We start from the raw sequence: 16,322 nt of genomic DNA on the forward strand, positions 1-16,322 counted from the left end.
AGGGGAAGGAAAGCACTGATATGAAAAATAGGTATACATGCATTTTTTGGGATACTCTGGGCACATATACAGTATATTACTTTCTATTCTATAAAATTTGCCAAATTTTGTTGTACACCACATTTGTGTTAAAATTTGCAATTATTTTTGCCCAAGGTTAAGAAGGAGTCTCATAAATTTCCAATAATTTATTGTCAAGAAATTGTCAATTATAGCATAAATCATAGCAGGTGTCGATTTTAATTTTGTTAAACGGACAGTCCAAGAGGTGCATAATTTAGCTTCTTACTCCATCTTTGGTTTAAGACTACCATATGAAGCGCCAGTGGAAGTGAAGTCTCCCGTTTATGTTTAAAATGTTGATTATGTGATAAAAATGAGCAACACAGAGACCTAAAGAGAAAAAAAAAGCTAAAGAATGTGACAGAATCCTCAAAGAAGAATCTAAAAAAAAACTTACAGGGGTCCAGATGCACGGTAGAAAGAACAGAAAAATCCATAATAGTTTCTCGCTGGTCGCAGTGATAGAAGACATAACTTCTGCTCTCTGTCTTTCATGCCAGCACGCGTTTTATTTGCATATAGCTACATAAGCCAATACTACATTTTATTAAAAACACATGCCCCCATCTTTTAAGAAGAGAAGGGGAAAAAAATTGGATGTGTCTCTTTCACAAATTTATAAAAGAAGAAAGACGTTAATGGGGATCAGCTTGTTAGGAGGTGAATGATAAAAGTTCAAGAGGGAAAAAATAAAAACCTTCTAATAGACACTTTTTGCAACTGGAGAAGCATGACGAATGGGAAGCACGTCTTTTTCTTTTCTAAAGATCAACACAAAGGGGATTGCCTAATGCGGCCTGATTGCCCACAGCTGGGAGTCCACGAGGATCCCATCTGGATCCGTGCACTGATGTTTCTTTTCCAGGTGAACTGTCTCTTGAAGCGCCATTAGAGTAAATGAAGAAGTTTGTGCGGCAGGCAAGTTACAAGGAGAGTCAGTAATCGGCCCTGATGGGGACCCGGCCCAGCAAAAGTGACTGGATATGTTCCTGGAAATGAAGCTATAAACTTTTAGTGTTTTATAAAATGTCAGGCGAAATTAGAAGGACTTGGCCCTTTGTATCCTGTCCAGCATCATGATGTGAGGTCTCATTTACTGTATGACTCTCTTATGACAAATGCATTGCATTAGGCTATGTGGATGTAGTTAAAGGGATGGTCCCACGAATAATAGTTTACATTTTTAATACCAGTACCTGGATGGGAATACTTTTGTAATTGGATGCAATTAAAAATTTTGCATAGCCCTTGAGTTATTCACTGAAATCTATCTGTATAGCGCCACCTGCTGTTTGCTCTTTTTCTAAATTCTTTGTCCAGCTCACTGAGATGGAAGCACATGCTCAGTACCATCCTTCAACGGACACCAGCTGCAGCAGAAAGGACATGCTCCCTTAGAAAGGACACATCCCCTGAGCTGCCAGCTTGAAATAAACCTAGCAGAACAATTAGAACAATGAATGGTGAGATCGCTGGATCCATGTGAGGTTCAGGGCTGGTTCTAAGCTTGTTAGAAAGAGATTGTCGTGTATTATATGATGTCTGATTTTCATGTTTTACATTAATTATGGGGTAACCTCTTTAACAAGATGACCCTTTGTGCATTCTGCCCTGACTGTTGGTGCATCAGAATCTCGTAATCAACTAGCGTAGATCTTTTCAAGCAGGTTGATGTTGTCTAACTAGGTATCCTGTAGACCGCTATAGTAAATCTATATTCACGATGCATTTTTTAATAATTCACCCATGAAACTGTTATTTTAACCTTGGATTATCTGTGCAGCTGTTTTACGTTTAGACAAGATATATTCATTAGATCCATGTACCACATCTCTTAGTCACGGGAATCAATGCTAACACAACCACTATTATTTGTAGTTACAGCCCCACGTAGACAGACCACTGGATAGAATAATTTTAATTAAAATTTTAATATCTGTAATGGTATAAAAATATATAAAGGTTGAAGGGAACTTGAGGTTTGAACTGCAGGCAGCATGTACAACTGTCTGCATCCATCATGGTTGTATTATCTCTAAAATAGCCATGACAGATCCATCTCTAAAACCACTGTAAGTCAATGGGGGACGGATCCGTTTTCTTTTGTGTCAGAGAAAACTGATCCGTCTCCATTGACTTACATTGTGAGTAGAGATGAGCGAATCGAAGTTGGCGAAGTGGAATTTGATCCAAATTTCAGGAAAAATTCCATTCGCACCGAATACGAATTTCCTCACACTTCCTGGTAACAAATCGCATTTTTTCCTAAAATGGCTGCTGTACGTGTTAGGACATGGAGCAAAGAACTCTGTTAATGAGGGATCACCCGCAATGCCATGCATGCAACCAATCAGCAGCCAGCCCTGTTCTGTTACAACCCTATAAATTGCCTCAGCCATCTTGGATTCAGCCATTTTCCAGTGTACTTAGTGCAGGGAGAGAAGTCAGCAGGCGCTAGGGACAGTGCTAGGAAAGACTTAAAAAATATTTTTTTGGGCTGAATAGAAGTTCAGGGAAAAATCATTAGGAGTGTAGGGAAAGGATAGGGAGGAATTATTCCACACTATAAAAGGAGAACAGGGTCCAATAGGGGAGGTTACAGCCTGGGTAATAGGAATAATCCTATTACACCTTGCTGCACTGATTGGGATCCAAATTACCATTATACTGCTGCTTTCAGCTTTGCAATAGATGATACCTCTGTAATTCCAGCAAACCTTGCTTGTTAAGCCTCATTCACACATCAGTGTTTCACAGACGTGTGCTGTACGTGTTTTCCACGGACAGCACACGTCCCTATTTATTTAAATGTGTGTATTCACACATCAGTTTGTTAGCACGGTCCGTGGGTCCGTTTTTTTAGCACAGATGCATGCATATTTTTCAGCTGTTCAGTGTCAGTGAAACACGGATGCAACACGGACGTGTGAATGAAGCTTTATTGGGGTGTAAGTGCTGTGTGATAAGTGCTGTGTGATACAGCCAGTATTACTAGGAAATATTTCTACGTCTTATTACGTATTATTATTATCATTTGCCATTCAGCGGTGCAGTTATATGTTCTGAAGCATATTTTGGCGGGTATAAGTGGAAAAAAGGAAAAGGGGCTTATTAGCCGTTGTGTGGTGAAGTGAGAAAATTACAGCCTTTTTTCGGGTGTATTAATTTCCTTTTTATTTATATCTAACAGTATGTCAGACAGAGAAGTGCCAGGCCCTGCACAGGGGAGTGTCAGAGGCCTAAATGTTTCTGGCACAGGCACAGGTCGCAGCAGAGTAAGGGGCCGTGGCAGCAGGGGTCACTTCGAGAGGCCTGAGCTCCCGGTGTCATCTAGCGGTCGTGTCTTGACCAGCAACCCAGCGGTTCTTGAATGGTTGACTCGGTCATCCACTTTGTCCCAAGTGACATCAGACACCCCCAGCCAAGAGTCGGTGGGTTCGTCAGACACAACCCTTAGTTGGCATGGCCAGAGAGCAGGACCTGTGCCCTCACCTGTCCTCAATCTGCCTCTGGTCTTTTCTGTTCCTTCAGCCAGAGAAGTATTTTATGCTGTGGGCTCAGCTCCACTATACAGCGAGGATGAGCTATGGATGAGCTCCTAGAGGACAGTCAGCTACTGCCCAGCCAAGATCTAGAGGAGATATCCGCCACTTCCTCCGGTAGGTGGGCAAGTAGTGATGAGGAGAGTGGAGTGGGAGCTGGTATTGCAAGCGGTCAGGCTCCTGGCTCAGAGACCGTTGAGGAGGACATCAGTGACGTGCAGACAGTACTCGATGATGATGTAGCTGATCGCAATTGGGAGGCGGGTGACGAAGGGTCTTCATCATCATCGGGAAAAGAGGGTGGCAGCTTGCTCGTGAGGCAGCGGTGGAGCCAGCAAGTTGGTCGTGTGGCCGGGAGTCAGCAGGGTGGCAGCAGTGGGAGGTTGGGAGCCAAACGTGCCCGGGGTAGACCACCCGCTTCGCAGGAGCCTACCTGCCCAGAAAGTAGTAATGCACAGGTTCACGCAGGCAGCGGCGGTAGCAGTCAGTCAATGCAGAGTGTTGGGGATAAAATCAAATACTCAGAATTGTGGCATTCTTTTGTTAAGCCGCCAGAGGAGGTGAACATGGTCATTTGTCGAATCTGTGGGCAGAAGGTGAAATGTGGCCAGGGTGCCAAAGTTGGCACTACGGCCCTGCGTCAACATATGCAGCGTCACCATAAAGTGGCCTGGGAGAACCGTGGCTCCAATGTGGTGGTCCAGACTGCCGCAGCAACCGCTGCATCACCCAGTGGCTCGCGCCCGATTTCAGGAAGTCTTGGCTCCACCACCTTAGCCGAAGGGAGGTATGCGTGCACTCATCCAACGGCGCAGAAGCTGAATGTACTCCTGGCCAAGTTGCTAGTGCTGCAGTCCCTCCCTTTCCAAGTGGTGGACTCTGCACCTTTCAGAGAACTGATGGCTTGTTTGCCAAAAAGGCAGTACTTGAGCGGCGCCTGTCGGTACACGCCAGCAGCAACAACATGTGGAGCTGTAACTATGGTCAAGGACAATATATGCCCTTTATGGCCCACTGGGTAAATTTGGTTCCTGTTCAGCCAAACCAGCAACTTGGCCAGGTGACGCCACTTCCGCCTTCACGTTCTCACGCCATTGGTCCTGTGACAATGTCCGCCTCTGCCTCCTCATCCTCCACCGTGTCCTCAGCCTCCACTGCAGGGACAATTCACAGTGCGCCACCAGCATACCACATGTGAAGGACACGGCGGTGTCACGCTGTTCTGTGCCTAGTTTGCCTGGGTGAACGGAGTCACACAGGGGAGGAACTGCTCCGCGTCCACATGTGAAGGACACGGCGGTGTCACGCTGTTCTGTGCCTAGTTTGCCTGGGTGAATGGAGTCACACAGGGGAGGAACTGCTCCGCGTCCTTCATCAAGAAATCAAATCCTGACTTTCTCCGTGACAACTCAAAATCGTAACCATGGTGACCGATAACAGGAAGAACATGGTGTCGGCACTGCATCAAGGAGGGTAGAGCCATGCGCCTTGCGTGGCGCACATGTTCAATCTGGTTGTCAAGGCCATGAACAACATCATTCCACTGATTCCTATCCTGGAAAAGATGCTGGTAAATCTGGCTGGTCAGGGGACTGGAAATCTGGCGCCTACATCTCACGGCTACATGAGCCCTTTGGGGGCTGAACTGGAGGAGGAGGAGGACATTGGAGCACAAGCAATGTGTAGCGAAATAGGTGGTTTTTCTACACAGGTGACAGGAGAGGAGAAGCAGGAGCAGCCGGAGGAGCAAGAGGGAGTTTAATAGAACAGGTTCTGTAGACATCTATGTGGAATCAGCTGACGACGGTGTAAAAGGAGTGCGCTCTTTCTTGCTACAGTAGGATCTTGCGCCTCTGCACGGTTCTTTATACCGAGCGCTAACATCGACCTGTAAGGCTGAGTTCACCCGAGTTATTTGGTCAGTTTTGGCCCCGTGACTGGCTAAATAAGTGAAGTGTGCAGTGATTCTAAGAGCGACGCCTGTCATCTGCATGTCATACTGACTCACAGTATTGTTTCACTACCACAGCAGACTCCCTATGCGTGTTACTGCAAGGCACAGTGTTCTACACCACTATACAGGCTCTCCGCAGCCATGAAAAAGCATTTTTTTAACCCGATTCGTCGCAAATATATTCGGATTGATTCAAATATTTTTGGAAAATTCGGCGAACCGGCCAAATTGAGTTTTTTGGAAATTCGCTCATCTCTAATTGTGAGTCATGACGAATCCGTCTTGCTCCGCATCCCAGGACGCACTCAAAAACGCTGCTTGCTGCGCTTTTGTGTGCGCATCATGGGAATGCAATGAAATGGAACGGAATGCGGAAAGTGAAAGCGCAAATGTGAAAGTAGCCTTATAGAGCAGGAGATGCTGAGCAGCTCGACATATAGTTTGTGGGAAAAGATATAAAGATTTAAATATATAAATATTCTGTATAACGTGCACTATATTCTTTCTTATCTCTGCTCTTTTTCTGATTAGGAGTCTGGTGGGCGGTTCTATCAGTGACTGACGGCTTTCCTTGTATGACTGTGTATACAGAGATAGTTGTCAATCACTGTTGGGACCACCCACTGGACTCCTAAGCATTGAAAGTGCTGAGATTTAATAAATGACAGGTTTTACGAAATCCTCTCCCACAAAACTCAATATTTATCTGCTCAGCTCCTCCTGCTCTATCACATGCTACATGCAGATCAGACACCATGTTCAATGTGACAGTTTACCTTTAAAGAATATCTGTCATGAGAATATGCTGTCCTGTATATGGGTAGCATATCATAGTGACAGTCCTGTTGGGCTATTATGCCAAACTGCACCATGTGTTATTTGGCTAGTAGCAGATATGAAAAATGCAATAATTATGGGGGAGGAGGGGCGTTAGAAAATGGGTGGAACTTATTTAAAGGGCATCTGTCAGAAGATTTGTACCTATGAAACTGGCTGATATGTTAGGGTTTGTTCACATTGGCGTTATGCAATTCCGTTATAGGGTTCCGCTATAACAGAGTTATAACGGAATATAACGGAATTTTAGGACGGAATGCAAAGCGAAAGCGTTTAAGAGGCATTACATTTTGCTCTGTCCTAATACATGTCTGCGGGGACAAATAACGGTTCCATTTTGTTCCGTTATACATGATGCAAAAAATAGTCCTGTCCACAGGGGTTGTCTGGTTTAGAAAACCCATTTTCAAAATGTATGAGAAAGTATGACTTAATAATAGTGGGTCCCCTGGTTGGATGTGACACGTTCATATTTTACACCACGAAAAGCCCCTTGATTTAGATGAGAACTATGTAATTCCTCATTTCTCCTGTGGAGGCACTGCAGTAGAATTGAGCACTTGCTAATCCCACAGATTACAGCTATTTTCCAGAGCTCAAGAGGCAGCAGGAGACCCATTGTTGGGGGAACCATCTACCTAAAATAGGACAAACCCTTTCAATTCTCCTTCTATGTACTTCTCCATCTCTTTCTCCAGAATACGTTGCATTTATAGTCTTGTTACAGCACCAGGGACTTGGAAATGGCAGTGCAGTCGCATGCCTGGGATCTTCAAAGCTTGATAACATTATAAGAAACGTAAACCCCTACAATGTAGAATGCACAATCTGCTGAGGCGGATAAAATATTATAATCAAACAAGACGTACCGGTACATAGACAGCGGCTAAACAGTAAATTTTACAAGCGCAAATATTATTGGAAAAAATGGATGTTAAGGCAAATAAAGACTTCTGCTGACAGATTTATTCTTATCAGCAACCTATTAATCAGACATAAAAACATAATATTTAGAGAAGCGGCCCAGATTTAATAAAACATCGGGTCACGCTTCTCGGCTAATCTGTGTTGTCTAGTGACAATATGAAGATGTAAACTTGTTGTCACAGATTCAGAACTGTCTGGCAGCAGGATCAAAGAGCCATTATGTTCCCTGAAAGCGGCTTTATCCCCGTCCTTAAAGCATATAAAAAAAAGAGGGAAGAAGCACAGCTGGATCCCACTCGTCCTGCAAAAAGAAGAAGCAGAGTACTATACATGCCTACTTACCAACACCGTAATTGGTAAATTCAGGGCATGTAAGCCCCAAACCCACCCAGAAATGGCCACTTTTGTGCTCGGTTTACATAAGTCCAATCCATTTTGGGCCCAAAGGAGCTTGAATTTACCTGGACTGTCTCTGAAAATTAGGGACAGTCACTGCAAATTCTGTAATGTTGGCATCTGTATGCAGGAATATCCAGCGGGGGACTGGCTGTAAATAAACCTAAAAGTGGCCCCATATTGTAGGCAGAGAGAAGGCAGGGCAACACAGATATGTAGCGATAACAGCAATAGGCGGGGCCAGCAATACCATAGTGCGGCACATAACACCGCCCCAGAGGAACCAAATACCACAGTTCAGCACAAAATACTGTGGCCCCCACTGCAGTATTCAACTGTCTTAGGGTACTTTCACACTTGCACTGTTAAATCCGGTATTCAGATCCAGTAGAGGATCCAGCTTTGATTTTACACATCAGGATACTGATGACCTATACAGAGGAAAGGTCATCAGTAGGGTTCAGTGAATCGGGTTCAGATTGCTGTATCCAAATCAGACTCTTTTAAAAAGTACGTGAAGAGTATGGGCTCCTTCCTACTGTAAAAAGTATGGCCTCCGCAGAGGACTTTCCGAAGGTTCGGCAAATATCATGAGACCTACTTTGTATCACCTCTATCACGTGTCAGTTCATTTATTCGCGTGAATTACTGTATCAAAATCCGAAGCTGAACTCGGCTTCGTTAATGAGGCACGGCTTAGTATTTTGATACAGTAATTTATGCAAATAAACAACGTGACACATGACAGAGGCAGCCAATGGGCATTTGGTTGTGAAGTAGAAGATCCAGCAATGCCAGATCCTGCGAGAAGCGGCAGGATGCTCTGTGCTGGAACAGTCTGCAATATGTGAACAAGGCCTAATATTTCTTAAAATATCCTCTACTGTGAACCCATCTCCTCACCTGTGAACCCATCCTTAGAGTACAATTTCCATTAATAACATTATACTAAGCAATTGCTACTCATGCAATTCCATAATAAAGTCTCTAAAGCAGTTCCGAAGATGGACCTTCCTTTTAACAACCCTTCTGAAATTTACACGCTTTAGACATGAGGATTATTTAACTACATTGACGATTTATCTTCTTAGCATCTTTATCCATTAGTGTCTATTACATGTTACACAAAAATGTGCCATTTCTGTGACATTTCACCTCATAACTGTACATTCACCTGTTAATTCAAACAACACTACGGAGAAGTGGACATAGCCCCGACCGTGTCTGTCTACTATTATCTCCTTAATATTTACTGAGTTCATGCAGAGTGCACGCTTCCAGAAGGAAAAACAAGGGAAAGTCACATTTGGTCTTCACTTCTCTTCTTTTTTGGCATTTTACAAGAGCAGACGACATAATGAAGCTGTCCTATCCCTTCCTTGCACCCATCCATCTTGCATTTTATTTTTCGGGAGGTTTGAAGTTTATTTTTTAATATTCTAGTGAGAGCCATGGGAGAAATTAGGTACTTTACTATAATCTAAAAATCCATGCCAGATTCCATATTTATTTAATGTTACATCGTCGCTACGAGACCCTTCGGTATTTCAATACACTGAGTAAATGCAAGGAATTATAATAGAAAATAAATACCGGGTTAGAGGTGTCCGGTGGACGTTCAGCTGTTGGGCCCCAGGAATATAACTTAATCTCAGCAATATGAATATTACTTGTTTATTTAGGATGGACGAGATGACTTGGCGGGAAGCCCAATACCCAGAGACCCCCATTTATCTCAGACAAGGGTTTGTAGAAAGTAAATTAGACTAGGGATAGAAAGGAGAAGTTGCCTGAAGCCTAGCAAAGATCAGCTGAGTTATATTCTGAAATATCACTTGAATGGGACTGAGCTGCACACAGGCCACGAGGCCGATTCATGTGATGTCACAGGCCGTGGAAGAGGCTGCATCACTAACTCCTTCAACGTGGACCCTTTCGGCAGCGTAGTTGCTGTCAGTTCCGAATATGCAGGGACTGTCCCTAATTTTCAGAGACTGTCTCAGGCTAAAAAATGGGTGGGCATTATGTAAGCCCCGCCTGTAAGTGGTTGTTCCTGACAGGGTTTGTGGGCGTTCCCTGGGGCGGGATTTAATTATTTCAAATATACCAACTCTAATGTTGGTAAGTAGGTAACAGTTGATCGGTGGGGGTGGCAAGGTTTGGCCCCCTCGAGTCTGATATAAATGACCTATCATGGGGTTAAAGGGGTTGTCCGGTGCTTTTTCTATTGATGACCTATCCTCAGGATAGGTCATCAATACCAGATCAACGGGGGTTCAACTCCCAGCACCCCACTGGTCATCTGTTTGAGGAGGAGGTGGCACTCCATGCGAGCGTTGCTTCCTCTTCATTATACTGCTCGTCATCTTGGAAGTGCAGTTTTAATAACAAGTACTCTCTCCATTCACTTGAATGGAGCAAGTACTTGTAATTACACTACGTCGCTGCTGCGTGGGAGACAGCTGATTGGCGGGAGTGCCATGAGTCGGACTTCCGGCAGTCAGAAATTGATGACCTACCCAGGGGTAGATTGGTAACTAAAAGTGGCCCTGGCAAAAAATGTAGAAGTGGCCCCATGTTGTAGGTAGAGCTAAATTGGCAGAAGGTGCGGCCAAGCCGAGTAGGCAGGGTTTTTACGGGGCAATCTGTAGTTTGTATTGATATCATTTCGGAATATGCCTTTTTGCAAATTTTTCATTCAGGTTTTTTTTGGGAGATGAAGCAACAAAAACAGTGCATCCACAGTTTTGATTTTTTTTCCATTATAGAGTTCACCATAAATACATTTATATTTTAATAGTACGGGCATTTTGTGCTCAACATTGACAATGATCTTTATTTTTTATTGTTTATTTCTGTTATTAATATAGGGAAAGGGGCTGATTTGAAATTTAACATGCAATCATTTGATCACTGCTCCCATAGACTGTACATGTATAGCAGAGTTCAGGAAGGGGTTAAAATAAAAGTAATTCCCCCATATGACTAAGGCTTTGAGCATTCTAATATTGATTGAGAACACCCGTATGGATTAAAAAATTTGTATTACCCTTTTATCCAAATTGTCACTGGCGGGTCACGAACCAGGGACATTCTGTATCAGAGGCAAAAATCTCTATTTCATTAAAATATGTTTATGATCACTAAAATATACAGTAATGGAGCAAAATAAATTACAATATATACACTTTTGTGATATATATATATATATTAGCAGAAGGACCCCGCTTCGCACGGGTATATTTTATCTATTTTATTTAATGTTTGTGTGTGTCGTTAAAAGATATCGACAGTATCCTATAACAGTGAACTCCACAGCCCCTCACCCCTTAACACTGACCCCCGTAAAGCAGAGATCGGAGATCCGTCTCCGTAAAGCATTAAAATGTACGGCCTCTGAGGAGGAGAAGTCAGTTATTCCTGAAGTCTCGCGAGACTTTGCTGTAAAACTTCGGTATTTGATTTTTAAACTGAAAAAAAAAAACATTTAAAAACTTGTATCCGAACTCAGCTTCGGTTTCTACTGGTATCTCAGAACCGAAGCCAAGTTCGGATCCAAAAATCAACTACCGAAACTTTGGGAATAACTGACTTCACCTCATCGGAGGCCGTACATTTTAACGCTGTATGGAGACGGATCTCCTTAGAGCATTAAACCGAAGTTTTAAGCGAAGCAACTTCGGATCTCGGATCTGAAGCTCATTTTGCTCATCCCTAGTCACCATGTAGCCCCAGCCAAAGAAATATGAGCACTATACCACACAGTGTAGAATAAAAAATAAACGCCTGAAATGTAATGCTATAGTAGGTGAGAAATTCAGGAAAATCACTTAAGTTAAAATTTCTGATATTTTATAGGCTATGGACACCGCCAGAGCCATTTAAAATTGATTTAGATGTATTTTGGGCTAAAAAAATATATGGGCTTTTATTAAAAATGTTGTACCGTTTGGCTTCCGCATCTTCTGTGGTTCACAACACACAGCATTCTGTGACAAATATGTCGGACTAGCCGTCTGACAGCTTGTTCTCCTCTCCAGACATTCTCTGACCTATCCTGAAGGAACCCTAAGCTGATTTATGACCACATCACAGGATTCACTGACTTTATGTTAGCTTTTGTAGACACAGAACCATTTATACAAGCATTTTTCTTCGCTTGTCTATGCACTGCTAAAGTAGATAAGATACAAAAATAAAAAAATAATAAAACACAAGGAGAAATTAGATCACCGGCTTTCAGAAAATTGGAAAATGCCTCAACATTATCATGAACCATATAAGAGAAGAGAAAAATAAAAGACAGTGGAGATGTAGCATCAAACGTAGTGAAAATTCAGGCAGGATCGACGCCGTCTTAGAACTCACCCATTTGAAATGGGGGGGGGGGGGAGAGACACCAGTAAAAACCAAATAATTCCCAACCCATTATGATACCTAAGAGCAATGTCTTCGCTCTAAGCAGCTCTCAGCACCCTGCCTAAACCGCATTCAAGGCATCACACCCAGCCAGCCAGAATCCTACTCCATACTGACGAGGGGCATGTCTATGGTTGGATATCTGGCTTGGCTATATTCCCTTGTCAAATCCAATGGATTGTTGGAAAGTTGGATTTTGACTCATAGGGAGCCACCGCCAAGAGGTGGCATTAGCAAGATGGTTCTCTTCCTTTGGAGATACCTGTTTGCATATTCGTGTCCGATGGAGCATTGCCAAAAAGTCTCTATACCCTGGAGTACTTCCAGTAAGTCTCCATACAGCACTGGTCTCTTTAAGGAGATTCATTATGACGAGCCTGTATAGTATTCCCTGAAGACGCCGAATCTTTTGGAGAAACATGTAGGGATACAGGATTCTAGTTTTTAGGTCAGGAATGGAAGGCAGGGATCCCGCAATGGGATATGAAATGTAGTGAGTGAAAAATATACACACAGATCTGGAGAACTTGGAGACTCAGGGGGTGGTTAACCCTCTATGTTCGACCAAGTCCTATATGAGTACATACATATAACTAGAAGTGTTGATTTCCCTGATTCCACAATTCCAGAGAGTTTTAAATATTAAGTTCCTAAGAAGTATATGTCTTTTTAATATGGTGATTAATAAAGATGTATTTTATTATTATTAAGAGAGGCTGCAAAATCACGCTAAGGTCCAAGTGACCATTTAACCCCACTTTTTTTAAGGAGATTCAGCACCCCACAAGATCTCAGCAGGTCAGTCTCTTCACAAGATCTCAGCAGGTCAGTCTCTTCACAAGATCTCAGCAGGTCAGTCTCTTCACAAGATCTCAGCAGGTCAGTCTCTTCACAAGATCTCAGCAGGTCAGTCTCTTCACAAGATCTCAGCAGGTCAGTCTCTTCACAAGATCTCAGCAGGTCAGTCTCTTCACAAGATCTCAGCAGGTCAGTCTCTTCCCAAGATCTCAGCAGGTCAGTCTCTTTTAACAAGGGCTGTCATTCCAAACACACTCAGGAGGATAATATGAGCAGATAAAAGTGGAAGATTTCCCAAATCACACTGCCAAGGGTCATTACTCAAAAACTTAAAACTAAGTAAAATCCAGTTGCCCACAGGCGACAGAACTATGAATACTTTATCTAGAGACTTCAATGTCCCAGATCTCTGTCACAAGGCTGACACTTCCAATAACATGCTAGCATGTTAAAAATTAGCTTTTTAAAATCACTTGCACGTTTCAGGGGTGCCATAAAGTCACCCATCATCAGGACTATATTAAAAGACTGGCAAACCAGTTTCCAAGACCATCACAATTAGTTAAACAGCACTTAAAAGTCTACATTCGTGTCTGTCCATCCTTCCACTGTGAGGAGACAATTTCACACTACTGGTGTGAGAGGATGAGAAACGTTACTGAGAAAAGGAACTATGTCTGCTGTAAATCCATCAGCTCATTCTAGTGGAGACTTTAACGTACGGTACCTGTCCTCTTCTGTAGTCAGACATTATACGGGAGACTCTGGTTAGTAAAGTTTAAGGGATTCAACTGGTTTTCACCATAGCCCAGGGATGGTCAACCTGTGGCTCTCCAGCTGTTGCAAAACTACAACTCCCAACATGCACAGACTGCCTACAGGTATCAGCCTACAGCAGGGCATGGTGGGTGTTGTAGTTTTACAACAGCTGGAGAGCCGCAGGTTGGCCGCAGTGAAGCTCCAGGTACAATAAGGCAGAAAACAACTTCATATTCTCACTACTCCTTATGAGAAAAGTTCTACAAAATGTATGTTTGGACTACTCTCCTTGGCCCCTACCTAGTGCTGTCAGCTGTTTCGCATGGTCAAAACTGCTGACATATTCCCTTTAAGCCCCAGGTTATGTGACTGACAGAGCAGTACCAACCGGCACAATAGAGGAAAAATCCAATAAACAGTCGGGGAGTCAGCTTACTATCAATTAGACACTTAAGGACAAATCCACAAAAAGTTGTCAGGTGTAAAGTTCAAAACCACAGGATATTCACAGAGTAAACTAGAACAACACATGAACCAAATAGAAAGCTCAATAACTGGCAAAGAATCCTGGGAAAGCTAGGTTACTTAGCAGCAAATGCTGGGGGTGGTAATGAAAAATATTCTACAGTTTTCAAATCAGCACTTGGATCTGAATACTTTAGTAATTGCATGTAATTAAAATGTTTATATATAATAGCTACCGAGTTATGCAATGAAATCTACCTGTATAGCGCCACCTGCTGTTTGCTCATTTTCTAATTTCTCTGTCCTGATCACTGAGATGGAAGCACATGCTCAGTACCATCCTTCAACTGCAGTAGAAAGGACACAACCCCTGAGCTGCCAGCTTGAAATAAATCTAGCAGAACAATGGAGCAATAAATGGGGAGATCCCTGGATCCATGTGAGGTACAGGGCTGGTTCTAGCTTTGCTAGAGATTGTCATGTACTAGACTATGTATGATTGTCATTTTTTACATTATTCATGGAATAACGCTTTTAAGGTGGGAATACACTTAATGCCAGTAATCTAGTTGATAACACTGATAATACTTGTTCTCTAGGTGAAAGGTAGAATCAATAGATTTCACAGTCATGAAGACATGTGGCCATGTTCCTGATGGTACTGAGTTAACATTTGAGGGTATGAACAATACAGTCTTACAAGAACTATTTCTTCGAGTAGAAACACACAAATATACAGTATAAATGCTAGGGATGAGTCTAATCTCCTTAAATGTTCCCATTGTCAAAGTTTTTGCTATTTTTAGATTACTGAGGATTTGGTTTATACCGTACATTAGTTCTAAATAATATTGCTCATACAGATTACATAAATGTCAACCTGGCGATTTTCTCGGGAATGGCTGAGCTTCTAATAAGTATTAGAAATGTGACAAATATTCGGCAAATGTAGGGGGAAAAAAAGGATTGGGTGTTCTGAATTTTAACATTCCTGATCCTTATGTTGTCAGGGGAGCTAAGAGGTGTCCGGCAGCAGCTTTTTCCACTCTTCGGCTGAATGAGCATTTGCCTGACAGCTGTCTAATATGTATGTCCATCTAAAGTCACAGCTGGCAGTGGAGGCATGATGAAGATAATGGAGAGATGTCTAGCAGATTCTTCCTCTGGGTTGTAACATTGCTAATTATTAGCTAATATTTCTTTTAAACAAAGAAGCCAAGATGAATCCTTATCCACAAAGTAAAATGCTGTCTCTGTTGTAGATAGTAAAAGGTGTGAACGTGAAGGGTCAAAAGGCATCATCTTGACTCCATGCAATCAGAATATGTGAATGATTATGTAACAGAAGCCTTCAGTACGAGCAAGGGAAATAAAAATGATGAGGTCCCTGAATAAAAAGCTCATCAGAAGGCAGACTACACATTGTATGGGGGTCTCAGGCTTTCAGATTATATTGAATTCTTACCTGTTAGTGTCAGGTTACTATATGTATTGGAAAACTGTTCTTTCAGCAAAACTAGATGCATTTGAGCTGCCTTCTCCCTCTGCAGTTCCAGCATGGTGTCTGGATGTTGCGCTATTTTGCATCCTTTCTGCTTGTCAAGAGAGATATCACTGCGTACAATATCTGTAACGAGAAATCGTAGACTAAAATCAATATAGACAAAACAGGCTCATATCAATGTAATAAGACAAACCATAGACTAAAATCAATACAACCAATCATAGATTGTAATAAATATAATATGACAAATCATAAACTGAAATAAATGTGAGACTAAACATAGACTAAATTCAGTATGAAAAATCATAGACTAAAATTGATATAAGACAAAATATAGATTAGAATCAACATAATAAGACAAATCTTAGGCTAAAATGAATATAATATGATAAATCATAGACTGAAACCATATAATAAAATAAATCATAAACTAAAATCAATATAATATGTAAAAAAAGACACATAGACTAAAATCTATATAATAAGATGAAAAAGTCCAAAATCAATATAACATGACAAATCATAAACTAAAATGACTATAAGTCAAATCATAGACTGAAATAAATATAATATGACAAATTATAGCCTTAAATCAACAAAAGACCATACACAGAGTTAATTTAATACAATAAAACAAAACATAGACCAAAATAAATAT

General features: G+C 42.0%; 1 protein-coding gene across 1 annotated transcript in view; it reads right to left on the bottom strand.

Moving 5' to 3' along the window:
- HPSE2 (heparanase 2 (inactive)) overlaps nt 1-16,322 on the bottom strand; it is a 311,923-nt gene that overhangs the window by 249,709 nt on the left and 45,892 nt on the right. The window contains exon 3 of the mRNA XM_040437147.1: nt 15,626-15,787. Coding sequence (XP_040293081.1) covers nt 15,626-15,787 — 162 coding nt within the window. The remainder of the gene's footprint in view (nt 1-15,625; nt 15,788-16,322) is intronic.

This window comes from Bufo bufo, chromosome 6, assembly GCF_905171765.1.
Source record: "Bufo bufo chromosome 6, aBufBuf1.1, whole genome shotgun sequence".
In the NCBI taxonomy this organism is placed as follows: domain Eukaryota; kingdom Metazoa; phylum Chordata; class Amphibia; order Anura; family Bufonidae; genus Bufo; species Bufo bufo.